This window comes from Mandrillus leucophaeus, unplaced genomic scaffold, assembly GCF_000951045.1.
Source record: "Mandrillus leucophaeus isolate KB7577 unplaced genomic scaffold, Mleu.le_1.0 Scaffold91, whole genome shotgun sequence".
In the NCBI taxonomy this organism is placed as follows: Eukaryota; Metazoa; Chordata; class Mammalia; order Primates; family Cercopithecidae; genus Mandrillus; species Mandrillus leucophaeus.
The window spans coordinates 843,319-858,095 of record NW_012109919.1 but is presented as its reverse complement, the minus strand read 5'-3'; the positions used below and the strand labels follow the sequence as shown (position 1 = coordinate 858,095).

The 14,777-nt window shown below is 46.8% G+C and overlaps 2 protein-coding genes across 3 annotated transcripts in view; one reads left to right on the top strand and one right to left on the bottom strand.

The window, feature by feature from the left end:
• Nucleotides 1-9,987, top strand: part of SYNM (synemin, intermediate filament protein) — a 29,539-nt gene extending 19,552 nt beyond the window's left edge. The window contains exons 3-4 of the mRNA XM_011969827.1: nucleotides 1,075-1,145; nucleotides 3,714-9,987. Coding sequence (XP_011825217.1) covers nucleotides 1,075-1,145; nucleotides 3,714-7,405 — 3,763 coding nt within the window. The 3' untranslated portion in view covers nucleotides 7,406-9,987. The remainder of the gene's footprint in view (nucleotides 1-1,074; nucleotides 1,146-3,713) is intronic.
• A 708-nt stretch (nucleotides 9,988-10,695) lies between these two features.
• Nucleotides 10,696-14,777, bottom strand: part of TTC23 (tetratricopeptide repeat domain 23) — a 128,392-nt gene continuing 124,310 nt past the window's right edge. For both annotated transcript variants that reach the window (XM_011969812.1, XM_011969810.1), the window contains 2 exons: nucleotides 13,703-13,785; nucleotides 10,696-12,506 (listed from right to left, as the gene is read on the bottom strand). In XM_011969812.1, coding sequence (XP_011825202.1) covers nucleotides 12,389-12,506; nucleotides 13,703-13,785 — 201 coding nt within the window. In that variant the 3' untranslated portion in view covers nucleotides 10,696-12,388. The remainder of the gene's footprint in view (nucleotides 12,507-13,702; nucleotides 13,786-14,777) is intronic.

Below are 14,777 nucleotides of genomic sequence, written 5' to 3'. Positions count from 1 at the left end.
TCCATTTTTCTGCCCAGCTCTCAGCCATAAGATGGGCGTTTCTCAGTGGGCTCTGGTTCTGGATGCCTTTTGCCGTGTGCCGGGCATTTCTTGGAACCGGAGTTAGTGACTTCACATGTTGCTCTAGCAACTGAGAAACTGTTACACCCAGAGCCGCCAGCAGCCCAGGGGGTCTTCGTGAGTGACTGGCTGACAGGCATCCCAGGCTAAGCCCCTCACCAGCAGGCTGGGTCTGCTGGGACCACTCTCTCCTCAGCTCTGGGATCTGAAGCAGTAGACATGAACAACCTGATGAAACCTCTATAATTTTAGAACTTTGGAGCAGACGTAGTCAAAAAAATCACCTCATTGGGCACTTCTCACCATTTTATTAAAGGAGATAACAGGATGCCAGTTTGGATGAAGTGAGGCCCCTGGGACTGGCATTGGGAGGGTGCTGCTGACGGGGCGCTTTAGCACTGCCTTTTCCATCTGCCTGCCTTCTGCTGCTTTTTGTCATCTCCAAGATGACCCCCTGGAAGGCAGTTTGAAACCGCAGATGCAGTTTGGCTGCCTTACAAGTGTCAGTCCCTGCTGTGCTCCTGGTCAGCCCTCTGCAAGCTGCCCCCCAAGCTGTGACTCCAGGAAGACCCCAGTGGGGGGTATAGCTGCTCCTGGGGCCCTCTAGCCTGGGGTGACAGGCCATGCCTGGGGCCCACATTTCTCCAGTGCCCCCATGCTCCTGCTCCTCTTCACCCTGGACTGAGAAGGCTTTCTAGAAGGGCTTGGCTCGCCAGTACTGTTGAAGCCCTAGCCTGATCATTTTGTTCATTGGGCTAGTAGGGGTTGAGCGCCATGCTGGGTGCCAGGGATGTGGGCGGTGAGCAGAGCAGGCGGCCTGGCCCAGGTCTGCTGAGGCTGGTGGGTGGGCTTGCAAGCCCTATGGTGCAGCCCTGCCCAAGCCGCCTCTTCAGGTAGAAATCCTAAAACATGTGACACTATGGTCATTGGCACATACCACATAATACATTTTATTAGAGGCACTTCTTACTCTTTCATTTCCTAATGAATAATGTTTTAAAATTATTTTTACAGGGCCTTATTGGAAGGAGAAAGTAATCCAGAGATAGTGGTCTGGACTGAGCACATTGAAAACATGCCATCAGGTAAATAAAAGCTAATGATTTAACTTAGCTTTAAGCATCTGAACTGTCTATTCTGTGGCTAGATAGTAAAGCACCATCATCTGGAAGAACGGGTTAGATATGGTGTTTAGATAACAGGAGTTCATCTCTCATTTAAGTACCAAATAAATTTTAGTTTTGTGTGACATAATTTCAGTTATGTGAAGGAGAATGTTTGGGAAGGTGCTTGATAAACTTGGTCCTCTCTTGACAGGATGCAGGAGCGGAAGGGGCTGATGGCACTGGGCAGTGTGAGGGCGAGGAGGAATGCACATGGACTTGTGTTTCACACCCCTAGAAGAGACGCTCCTTCCATTTCCAGACCAAAGGGTTATGGTTGTTACACCTGTAGAGGGAGGTATGGCCTTGGAGGGCAGGCAGGCAATACTCTGGAACCTGCTACCCTAACAGGAAAGAGATATGGGAGTGGTTACGTTGTTTCCACCACCCTAGGTTGGTGTGGGCAGCTCAGGAAAATGTGTCTTGGTGCCTTGAAGACTATCTTATTCAAGCCAAGAGCCTCAGGACAGGGCCCTTCCTTCCTATGGCTGCAGAACTGACATAAGATAATTAATGTTCATTAGAAAGATCCTAAGAAACTGAAGGATAACTTGTTTTTTAACCTTTTAAAGCCCTATAGAATCTTAAAGAGCTCTGGCTAAGCAAGGGTCGATTAAATTACGTATAGAATGTTGAGTTCACACCTTAGGCAGCATGGTTTTAGTCTTCCTTGTTTCTTTTAGGCACCTCATGGATTTGACACGTCACTGGGTTGAGAATAATATTTGGATTCTAATCATCTATAACTGGAAGGGATCTGGTCTTAGATAACATGCAGCAAATTTTCTTTCTAATTTTGAGAGGAAGTTTGAAAAAAGCAAAGGCGTTCATGGAAGGGTAGGCATTGGTCAGCCTGCCTGGCATCAGTTAACATATGACATCTCTAAAACAAGAATTAACTCCCCAGATTTCAAGATTTACTTCGTTACCTACATTTTTAACCTGTTGATACCTAAGTTTGGACATCCATCGTGTAACCTAAAGAGAGGGGAGAAGGAAGGGACAGGCCCAGGAGCTCCGAGGAAGACCAACAGTCTAAGTAAGCCAGGGCCTTGCTCAAATTTTCCCAGTTGTGATTTGGAGCCGAGGGAGAGCACACGGAGGGGCTAATGGCTGTTGCTGTTAACTTGCTTCATTCATTCATTCATTCATTTTTCAGACTTCTTGAAGGAAATAGAGACTTAATATTTGTAAACTAAATTTATTCTGGAAATTACATATTATGCCAAAAGCTTTAGAATAAAAATTACTAGTTGGGAATTTTTTTATTAGACTTTGAGCTTCTAGATAGTTGTGTTCTGTTGAATAAATGTACAGATAAGTTCCTAGGTAGTGAATTTATCAGTACTTATTACTGTACTTGTGTTTCTTTTGTAACGTTGCATAAAATAATGTTGGCCACTTGCCCACTAGCTGATAGACCTAAACCCAGTCTGTAATATTCCATATTTCTTGTTGAATCTTCATCATAAATGAGATGGTTCCTGCACTGTTTCTTGGGGTTTCATCTTCTGGGACTTCTCAGTTGGATCAGTAGGATCCGTTGACCTGAAAAGAGGAGTCTTGTAGAAAATGTCCTGGCCTGGTCTCTTTCCTGTATCTTGGGATCTGTCCAAAGGAGGCCTCTGGCCTTGGCTGCCATAAGGGGGAGAGAAGGCCTTGTCCCCGCTGAGCCAGCTGGGGTGTGGGTAGATACCGGGGGCACTCTCGGGGTGGATGGTGCTCCTGGCTATGTTCTAACCACCAGCTGCCATTCCTAAAGAGCAGTTTACCCTGCTGGGGTTTGGACACCCCAAAGGGTAGCACTGTCTGCAAACAGCCTGGAGCAAAGCTGGAAGCCCTGAGGACTGCCTCCCAAGTTCAGGATCGTGACAGTAAGACAGACCGGGGTGTTTCTGCACTGGCTCCTTATCAGATAAGAAAGTTGTTAAGTGTAAAAATAAAAGATCAGAAAGCTTAAAAAAGTTAAATTCTTTAATACTTGGCCCAATATGGAAATCAGTGAAAAATAAGAGTATATTAAATAGTGGAGGATAGTGCTATTTGGTGTTTAATCATGATATACTTTTAATTATAGAGCCCTTCTCTGCTAAAGTAAGTAAATTAAACTTACCTCAAAAAGCAGAAATTAATGATTTCAAAATATAAGATTGTGAAATTTCAGCCTAAAAAAACTGCACCTCTGACCTCCTTGGGGTATGCATTGTGCTTTAGGATTAATGTTAAGATGAGTGAGTATTTTAACATCAGTAACTGGAGAAATGCGTTAGGCTGAAGTATTTGTAGTGCTGCCTTTTATTGTAACAGGATTTTGTAAACTGCCAAAAAATAATTTGGGCACCGAATGTAACTTATTTTTATAATGAGCTTTCTGTGGTAACAGTATATATTTATTATGATGGGATGGGATTTGACTTGCAACAATACTTTTAGATGGAAAAGGGTAATGATGCCTGCCATTTTAATGAACTGTTTGTTCAATTTCTACAGAATTCAGAAACAAATCCTATCACTATACCGACTCACTGTTACAGAGGGAAAATGAAAGAAATCTGTTTTCAAGGCAGAAAACACCTTTGGCGAGTTTAAATCACAGCTCGGCACTGTATTCTAACCTGTCAGCACACCGTGGATATCAGACAGGCACATCTGTTGGAGGTGATGCCAGAAGAGGCTTCTTGGGCTCGGAATATTCTTCCTCGGCCACTACCCAGCAGGAAAACTCATACGGAAAAACCGTCAACAGTTCAACTAATGTCAGAACTTTCTCTCCAACCTATGGCCTTTTAAGAAATACTGAGGCTCAAGTGAAAACATTCCCTGACAGACCAAAAGCTGGAGATACAAGGGAGGTCCCCGTTTACAGAGCTGAAGATTCCACAATTGCCCGTGAGTCGTACCGGGACCGCCGAGACAATGTGGCGGCAGGTGCTTCGGAAAGCACACGGTCAAATGAGAGGACCGTCATTCTGGGAAAGAAAACAGAAGTGAAAGCCACAAGGGAGCAAGAAAGAAACAGACCGGAAACCATCCGAACAAAGCCAGAAGAGAAAATGTTCGATTCTAAAGAGAAGGCTTCCGAGGAGAGAAACCTAAGATGGGAAGAACTGACAAAGTTAGATAAAGAAGCGAGACAGAGAGAAAGCCAGCAGATGAGGGAGAAGGCCAAGGAGAAGGACTCACCGAAGGAGAAGAGCGTGCGAGAGAGAGAGATCCCGATTAGTCTCGAAGTATCCCAGGACAGAAGAGCAGAGGTGTCGCCGAAAGGTTTGCAGATGCCTGTGAAGGATGCTGGTGGTGGGACGGGTAGAGAGGCAGAAGCAAGAGCGCTGCGGTTCACGTTGGGCACCAGAGATGCCACTGGTTCTCTGCAAGGCGATTCCATGACAGAAACCGTAGCAGAAAACATCGTTACCAGTATCCTGAAGCAGTTCACTCAGTCTCCAGAGACAGAAGCATCTGCTGATTCTTTTCCAGACACAAAAGTCACTTACGTGGACAGGAAAGAGCTTCCTGGGGAAAGGAAAACAAAGACTGAAATAGTTGTGGAGTCGAAACTGACTGAGGATGTTGATATTTCTGATGAAGCTGGCCTGGACTACCTTTTAAGCAAGGATATTAAGGAAGTGGGGCTGAAAGGCAGGTCAGCCGAGCAGATGATAGGAGACGTCATCAACCTTGGCCTGAAAGGGAGGGAGGGGAGAGCCAAGGTCGTCAACGTGGAGATCGTCGAGGAGCCTGTGAGCTACGTCAGTGAGGGGAAACCAGAGGAGTTTTCTGTCCCATTCAAAGTGGAGGAGGTCGAAGATGTGTCCCCAGGCTCCTGGGGGTTGGTTAAGGAAGAGGAAGGTTATGGAGAAAGTGATGTCACATTCTCAGTTAATCAGCATCAAAGGACCAAGCAGCCCCAGGAGAACACGACTCACGTTGAAGAAGTGACAGAGGCAGGTGATTCAGAGAGCGAGCAGAGTTATTTTGTGTCAACTCCAGATGAATACCCGGGGGGGCACGACAGAGATGACGGCTCGGTGTATGGGCAGATCCACATCGAGGAGGAATCCACCATCAGGTACTCTTGGCAGGATGAAATTGTGCAGGGGACTGGAAGGAGGACACAGAAGGATGGTGCAGTGAGCGAGAAGGTTGTGAAGCCTTCAGAGATCCCAGCGTCCTCTCTGGAGGGGGACCTGGGTTCCACTCACTGGAAAGAACAAGCTAGAAGTGGTGAATTTCATGCCGAACCCACAGTCATTGAAAAAGAAATTAAAATACCCCCTGAATTCCATACCTCCATGAAGGGTCTCTCCTCCAAGGAGCCCCGGCAGCAGCTGGTGGAGGTGATCGGGCAGCTGGAGGAAACCCTTCCCGAGCGCATGAGGGAAGAGCTGTCTGCCCTCACCAGAGAGGGGCAGGGCGGGCCGGGGAGCATTTCCGTGGACGTCAAGAAGGTCCAGGGTGCTGGTGGCGGTTCCGTGACCCTGGTTGCTGAAGTCAACGTCTCACAAACTGTGGATGCCGATCGGTTAGACCTGGAGGAGCTGAGCAGAGATGAGGCCAGTGAAATGGAGAAAGCTGTGGAGTCTGTGGTTCGGGAGAGCCTGAGCAAGCAACGCAGCCCAGCGCCTGGCAGCCCAGATGAGGAAGATGGAGCGGAGGCCCCGCCTGCTGGCGCTCGCTTCAGGCGTTGGGCCACCCGGGAGCTGTACATCCCTGCAGGCGAGAGTGAGGATGCTGGTGGGGCCCCTCACAGCTCGGGGCAGCACGCTCGCCAGGGCCCAGTGTCGGCCACTGTGGAGGTCAGCAGCCCCACAGGCTTTGCCCAGTCACAGGTGCTGGAGGACGTGAGCCAGGCTGCAAGGCACATAAAACTCGGCCCCTCTGAAGTCTGGAGGACTGAGCGAATGTCCTATGAAGGACCCACTGCAGAAGTGGTGGAGGTAAGTGGGGGAGGCGACCTAAGTCAGGCAGCGAGCCCGGCCAGAGCCAGCCGGTCTGTGAGGCATGTCACGCTGGGTCCTGGTCCAGGTCCACCGTCCAGAGAATTCATCTTCCTAGGCCCTGCCCCTGCCTGTCCGGAGGCGGGAGGCTCACCAGAACCTGGCCCGGCAGAGTCTTCTGCAGATACGGACGGATTGGGGAGGCACAGCACATTTGGCTCCAGACAATTTCATGCTGAAAAGGAGATTATTTTTCAGGGCCCCATTTCTGCTGCAGGGAAGGTTGGTGATTATTTCACAAAAGAAGAGTCAGTGGGTACCCAGACTTCTGTCAGGCAACTCCAGTTAGGCCCTAAAGAAGGGTTCAGTGGGCAAATCCAGTTCACTGCTCCACTTTCAGATGAGGTGGAGTTGGGTGTCAGAGGAGATTCTGTACACATGGAAGGGTTGCCAGGGAGCAGCACATCCATCAGGCACATCAGCATCGGGCCTCAGAGGCATCAGACCACCCAGCAGATAGTTTACCATGGGCTGGTTCCCCAATCGGGGGAGTCTGGTGACTCAGAGGGCATTGTGCACGGAGAAGGCTCAGCAGATGTGCACCAGGCCACTCATAGTCACACCTTAGGTAGACAAACCATTATGACTGAAAAGAGCACCTTCCAAAGTGTCGTTTCTGAATCTCCTCAGGAGGACAGTGCAGGGGACACGTCAGGGGCAGAAATGACATCGGGCGTTAGCAGATCCTTTAGGCACATTCGACTAGGTCCTACAGAAATGGAAACCTCTGAACACGTCGTTGTCCATGGACCCGTGTCCAGAACATTTGTGCTTGCTGGTTCAGCGGACTCCCCTGAGCTAGGCAAGTTAGCAGACAGCAGCAGAACGCTAAGACACATTACACCAGGGCCCAAAGAAACTTCGTTTACCTTTCAGATGGATGTGAGTAACGTAGAGGCGATCCGCAGCCGGACACAGGAAGCGGGAGATCGCGGTGTGTCTGACCGTGGTGCCTGGACAGACGCGGACAGTAGGAATGACCAGGAAGTTGGCATGAGCTTTAAGGCCTCTGCTGGGGAAGGAGATCAGGCCCATGGAGAACAGGGCAAGGAGCAGGCCATGTTTGATAAGAAGGTGCAGCTCCAGAGAATGGTAGACCAAAGGTCAGTGATTTCAGATGAAAAGAAAGTTGCCCTCCTCTATCTAGACAATGAGGAGGAGGAGAATGATGGGCATTGGTTTTAATAAGCAGAAACATTTTGTCTTAATGGCATCCTGTTGGCGACATGCCAACATCCAAAGGCCTTAACTTTAAGAGGCGGAGGGAGTCTATGAAAATCTCCCCTTTTTTACTTTCTTAAAGAGTACTCCAGGCAGTGTCAATTTCCTTTATAGTTACTCCATAAAGGTTTCCAGTTAATCCGTGCCTGAAAAGGCACTGCAATTTTATTTTTGAGTTGGGACTTTTACAAAACACGTTTTTTCCTGGAGTCTTCTCTCCACTTCTGGAGATGATTTCTGTGTTTTGCACCTGGTCACAGACATGGCTTGCATCTGTTTGAAACTACAATTAATTATAGATGTCAAAACATTAACCAGATTAAAGTAATATATTTAAGAGTCAATTTTGCTTGCATGTGCTAATATGAAATAACAAACTAACATTTTAGGGGAAAAATAAATACAATTTAGACTCTTTCTAAAAAGTCTTTTCAAAAAGAAATAGGAAATAGGCAGACTGTTCATGTTAAAAAAATTTCTTGCTAAATGATTTCATCTTTAGGAAAAATTTACTGGCCATATAGAGTTAAATTCATGTTAAGACTTGAATGAATTGCTGTCTATGTACAGAACTTTAAAAAATATAGCATTTATGGAGAGGACAGCTGTAGTCTGTTGTGATATTTCACATTCTATTTGCACAGGTTCCCCGGCACTGGTAGGGTAGATGATTATTGGGAATCACTTACAGTACCATTTCAATTTTTTTGGCACTAGGTCATTAAGTAGCATACAGTGTGAATACCTTTTTTTTGGTATAGCCTAAGTTCTGGAGTGGCCAGTTCCTATCAGACTGTGCAGACTTGAGCTTCTCTGTACCTTAGCCCTTAGCACTCAAAACATTTAATTTCACTGGTGGGAGGTAGACCTTGAAGACAATGAAGAGAATGCCGATGCTCAGACTACAGCTGGACTGGCAAGCTGGCTGTGTACAGGAAAATTGGAAACACACAGTAGACCATGCCTCCTAAAGACGCCTTTCCCAACCCTTCATTCATGGGATGCAGGTGTTTCTGAGCTCAAGGGTGAAAGATGAATACAGTAACAACCATGAACCCACCTCATGGAAGCCTTTTTTGCACTTTCAACAGAAGTCATTGCAGTTGGGGTGTTTCGTCCAGGGCAACAATCTGTTAAATAGAAGGATGTTTTGGGGGAAGGAACTGGATCTCTCTCCTGCAGCCCAGCACTGAGATACCCAGGATGGGCCTGGAGGATGAGAAAGGCCCCCATGCTCATGGGCCGCAGAGTGTGGACCTGTAGATAGGCACCACCAAGTTTAAGATACTGGGATGAGCATGCTTCATTGGATTCGTTTTATTTTACACTTGGGTATTGTTTTAAAGTTTCCATCTGTAAAGTGTGGCATCATATAAAAAGAGTTTTGCTAGCAGCACAGCATTTTTTTAGTCCAGGCTAGCTTCTTTCACATAATGCTGTCTCAACTGTACTTCCTGTAACACAGTATCATAGCACTGACTGTAGTGCACTGAGGAATAACAGTCTGAGGTAGCACCACCCTCAGGCAGGCTACAGTGAAGGCACTGGAGGGTCTTCCCTCTCAGATTCACCTGGAGGCCCTCAGACCCCCAGGGTGCACGTCTCCCCAGGTCCTAGTAGTGGCTACCCCAGGTAGTTTCCGGAGAGTGCATTTTCTTCATTGATAAGTGGAGGAGAAATGCAGCACAGCTTTCAAGATGATATTTTAAAAACACCAAGAATCAGAGTATGGAAAGAAAGTTGATTTGAATTGCAAGTTTAAACCTTTGTTGTCCATCTGCCAAATGAACTAGTGATTGTCAGACTGGTATGGCGGTGACTGCTTTGTAAGGTTTTGTCGTTTATTAAAGTGTGTCATTTTTAATACAGTCAAAGATGTGCTGATTTTGTTTTAACTGTAACAAGTAATGGTTTTTGGATAGATAATTGATTGGTGAGAATTTGGTCAAGGTGACAGCCTCCTGTCTGATGACAAGACAGACTGGTGGTGAGGAGTCTAAGTGGGCTCAGTTTGATGTCAGTGTCTGGGCTCATGACTTGTAAATGGAAGCTGATGTGAACACGTAATTAATGTTATAACCCACTTCTATTTACTTTGTGAAATATCGTGAATCTTAATTGTCATCTGCAAGTTTGGAACACATAACTTCAAGAAGTATTCTGCCAGAAGTATTTATAAGCATGGAATCATGAGCTATTGTTGGTTGCTAAATCTGTGAATCACCCAGGAGTGTGCCCTTGACATTGTGACAGGTCACCCCAAAGCTCCATGTCCTTTAAAACCAGTCACTCTGGACACAAGAGAAATCAACTTCGTGGTTGGATGGGGCCGGAACACAACCAGTCTTTTTGTATTTATTGTTATTTAGACAAAACAGTACTCACTGAGTGTTTTTCAGTTTCCCACTGGTTGTTTTTATATTGTTTGTTTAAGGTGTATATTTAGAATGGCATCATCTAAGAAGCTGATTTTGCTAAACTCCTGTTCCCTACAATGGGAAATGTCACAAGAATGTGCAAAAATAAAAATCTGAGGAAAAAACCCACATTGTTCTTAAAGAGAATGAATATTTTCAGTAGATTTTGATGTTTTCTTTAAACTCTAAATAAAGAATCTACGTGTTTACATGCATGTTTTTAGTGTAGCAGAGAATTACTGGGCAGAATATATATGAAAAGTTCCAGTTTTCTAATTCATCCCCTGAATCAGAAGTCAATATTGGGAGCACAGAGCTAGAAAGCACGGCAGATAGAGCATAAGCCAACTGGCTTGTATTCAGATACACACTGGACAATTTGTGGTAAAAATGTCATCATCACAGCCTGAATGATTAATGGCAGTAGGATACCACCAGCCATCCCATTTGGGATGGAGAGGTTTCTTGGGATGTGGGACTTTGAGTGCTAAAACCAGGACTGTCCTGGGCATACCAGGGCATACCAGGACTAAGAAATGGCCATGGCCATTTCTTAGGGGCTTGAAAAAATTGAGGTAGTTTGAGACAAAGGAATAGCTAGATATCTTTACCTGTTTGTAACCTTGTAGCCCTTTACCAAAAATAGAAAAACACAAGTAGCTGTAGTCTTCCTTTTTTGTTGAAGTCAACAGAATTGCCAGATGGGAGACATTGGAGGGAACATTCCTAAATTCATTGTTTCCTGGGGTGGGGTGGGATGGGGGCGCTAAATTTTAAAAATGTGTTTTAGTTTTTGTGATTCCAAGATACCCTTCAAGAAATACAGAAAGGAAGAAGTAACATCATAATTCACATTTATTTAAAAAACTCAGCATGGACTCTCAGTTCAGGCTGCTGTAACAGAAAGCCATAGCCTGAAAGACTTAAACAACAAACATTTATTTCTTACAGTTCTGGAAGCTGGGAAGTCTCAAGGTGCCAACAGATTCACTTCCTGGTGAGGGCTCTCTTCCTGGCCTGCAGATGGCTGCCTTCTCAGTGTGTCCTCACATGGTGGAAAGAGAGATCATCTCTCTGGTGTCTCTTCTTATAAAGCACTAATCCCATTTATCAGGGCTCCACCCTCATAACCTAATCACCTCTCCAAGGCCCCACCCTCTAGTACCATCCCTTTGGAGATTAGGGCTTCAGTGTGGATTGGGAGCATATGAACATTCACCCCTTAGCAGACTCCACCCATGTCAACTAGATAGGAGACACGGTGAGTAATGACCACATCTTACACCTTTTTAGCACACTGGTGATGTCTGACAGGCCTGGGTGTGGGACCAGTGTGTACCAGCAAGCATGGTCTGCACGGTCAGCTGTCACGCTCCTGAGGAAGACAGTGGACCCTGCTTCTCTCCACCCTGTCATGGCTCTATTAAGTTTCTTTTCCCCATCAATACTGGAGGTGGTGCCCTGCACAAATGGCCCCAGGGTGGTTTGGATGTCCCACTGGGGGCTGGAGGGGAGGGCCCTGTGCTGCAGTCTGCTGTCATCTTAGCACTGGCCTGCAGCCTCATGGCCATAGGGGAGGGAGGGGAAGGGACAGCACTGCCTACACCTGCACCCCTACCCCTGTGTGTTCTGTTCACCTCGATCTGGCACTGGATCTTCTTGTTAACATCGTGGAGAAAGGCGCTGAAAGCTTCCTGTTCGACTTTGCCATCCTCACACGACTGTGGCCTTCTTCCGGGAGGCTGAAGACTGCTGTGTACACGATAGTGTGCCAACTCAGGAAGCAGCTCCAGGTGGCGTCCAGGTTTGTCCTGCCTGCAGTGGAGGCCACAGGAGGGATGCGAAGCAGCAGGGAGTCTGCGGTCCTCCCCTGGCAGCCTCCTGCTAGCCTTTCTTTTCACTCCCTTATACCTCCCCCCCTGGACCCCAGGCCAAGTCAGGTGTGTTGGCCTCCTGCCCCTCCTACTGGGCTCTTTCCCAAACCCCTTTTCAGGCTTCGAGGAACTCTGAGGCAGGCTGCACTTTGAAGACACAGGCTGACACCAGCGCGTTCAGGTTTCCCTTTATTAGCGTTTTCTTCTCATGTTATTCTCAATCCCTATTAGCCTCCTATAAGAAAGGGCTTCCTTCTTGAATTTCACTGTTCCAGATCTGATTCCAGACCTATGCAAGGAGCTGTGTGTACAAGCAGATGTCAGGCTGACTCCTGCACAGGGTGCACCAAACTTTTGAAGAGAAGTTTTTCAGCCACAGTAGTGCTGATGGGTAAAAATTCTTTGTTAGCAAGAAAAACCACTTAGGTGATAGAAAGAAAACTGCTTTATAGCATATATCACCCTGAGGGGCATCCACTGTCAAAATGTGGCCAATGGGAGGCTTACGGTCTCACTGTTGCATGTTGGGGCCAACAGTTGGCCTTGGAAATCTGTATCCTGACTGTTGAATTCCATTTTCTAGGTGGAGACAGATTTATACAGCACCCTAAATGACAGTGCCCAGGAATGTCCTAGGCTTTTTCAGGGTGGGGGCGTCAGTCTGCTGTTGTGCCGGGCCGGGCCTTCGCCAGCATGGTGTCCTGAGGGATGCTGGTGCAGAAGGCCACTTTGGCTTTCGATGCCTGCCTTGGCTTCGCAGCAACCTTGGGGGCCCTGCAGACAAGCAGAAGTTGGGGTGATTGTGGTGCCCCTCAGCCCCCACACCGTTCCCATCCAGCCCCCACACTGTTCCCATCCAGCCTTTGCTGCCCAGCCGGTGCCCAGACCTATTCATGAGAAGCCTCGGGAGAGGCTGTAAATGAGAGGAGAATTGTAGCACAGAGCATAAAACGAGATGTTTTCCTTCCATCTTTTATTTTTTATTAATTTTTGTTTTCAAACAGTATCACTCTGTCACCCAGGCTGGAGTGCAGTGGCCCAATCTCGGCTCCCTGCAACTTCCGCCTCCCAGGTTCAAGCAATTCTTGTGCCTCTCAACTTACTGAGTAGCTGGGATTACAGGCACATGCCACCACACCCAGCTAATTTTTGTATTTTTAGTAGAGACAGGGTTTCGCCGTGTTGGCCAGTCTGGTCTCAAACTCCTGGTCTCAAGTGATCCACCGCCTCGGCCTCCCAAGGTGCTGGGATTATAGGCATGAGTCACCTCACCCGGCCCCGCCCATCTTTTAAAATCACCTGTGACCATCCCCACTGAGCTGAGGCACTCAACCCTTAGCTGTCTTGGTGAGCAGGACATGGGTGAGGAGGATGGTCAGGGTTGTGCTGGAGGCCGCCCTGGCTCGCCTTCCCTCCTGGCCAGGTTTTCTCTGCTCCAGGCTGTGGCCCTGTTTCCCTGAGCACAGACTCAGGCAGCCCTGGGGCTGCTCCCTGTGAACCAGGATTTGTGAGGTGGGCCCTCCACAGCAGAGTGCTGGGCCTCTGCTCAGGGGTTGAGAAATGACGTGGTGGGCCAGCCTTTAAGGTCAAGTCAGTGAACTCTCCAGCTGCAGTCCTGACAGGCATCCGAGGGCAGAGGGAAGCCAGAAGCAGGGATGCAGGAGGCCACAGGAATTCCTGGGGCCCTCCCCCTGCAGCGGGTGCCTTAGCCTGCAGGGGCTGGTCTGCAGGAAGACAACATCCAGCATATATTTCTGACTTAAAGGATGAATTTAAAAAAAAATATCTGGGCAAGGAATTTATTTTACAACTTGGGTTTCAAAGGAACTTGTCCTTTATGGAAGTTATGGGAAGTCAGTAAAACATTCCAGAGAAGGTTCCACAGAACCTTCTAGAACCAGCTTCCTCTTGAGCTTCTGAATGGAAAGGGAATGAGATACTCAGAGAAAGTGTGAGGGAAGCCAACTCACGTGGAGAAGATGCCCATGGCCTGCTGGGTGGCCAGAGTCCTTTTGTCCTGTGGTCCGTATAAGAGGGTCTGGATCTGGAGACACTGTAGAACACCAAGCAGCTATCATAAGGCTACGGAAATGTCGCTGAGAGCAGGAAAATAAGGTCTCCCTTGAATGAGAGAAAGATCACTTCATTCTTAGACCCTGCTGTGATGGAATTACCACGTTCTTGGGGTTTCTCCTAGTGACTGACCTTTGATTTGGATGTTCTGAGGGATCTAGGCAAAAATGAACAGTTTTAGCACTATTTCACAAAACTCTCTGTGACTTATCTGTATGTAAACAATATATTTAAAAGTAGTATTTTTAAAAATAAAGGCAAGAACCTTGGTACTGACCAGAGCATGGGCTCCAGCTTCTATTTTTAAATGTGACCCTTGCTATAGCCTGGAAAAGATTCAAAAAAAAAAAAAAATAGATTTTTTTTTTTTTTGGTAAACACATACTTTACTTTTATTAATATATGGGCTTTCTATACTCTTTACTACACAGCAATGTCTTAGTTATTAGGAGTCAAATACTCAGCTTATGGATTATCCAGGGCTGGCTTTGGCTTGATTTCTCCCTTCTGCTTACTTTAAGTCTTGCCATTTGATTGCTTGTCCTAGGCTAGGGCAAATCGAGGAGAGGAGAAAGATTAAAGCTGTGCCAAAAATGGCCAGAATCATTTTGAGAAAGAATGAGGTGCAGGAACTTGCTTTACTGGATGCTAAGACCCTTTTATTTTTTATTTTTTTAATAAAGTAAGCACGTTAGCCAGGGTAGACAAAAAGACCAGTGGACAGGGCAGAGAGCCCAAGCCTTGACAGATGACAGAACTGACCTTGCAGGGTTGGTGAGGAAGAGGTGGGCTAGTCAATAAATGGTACTGGGATCGCTGGTTTTCCAAACAGAAGAAAATGGATCACTACCCCAAATCAAACACAAAAATTAAGCTCAAGAAAGATTTAAAGGACTAAATGTGAAATGCAAAACTTGGAGCTTTTAGATGAAAATATTGGATTTTTTTTTTTTTTTTTTTTTACGGAGTCTC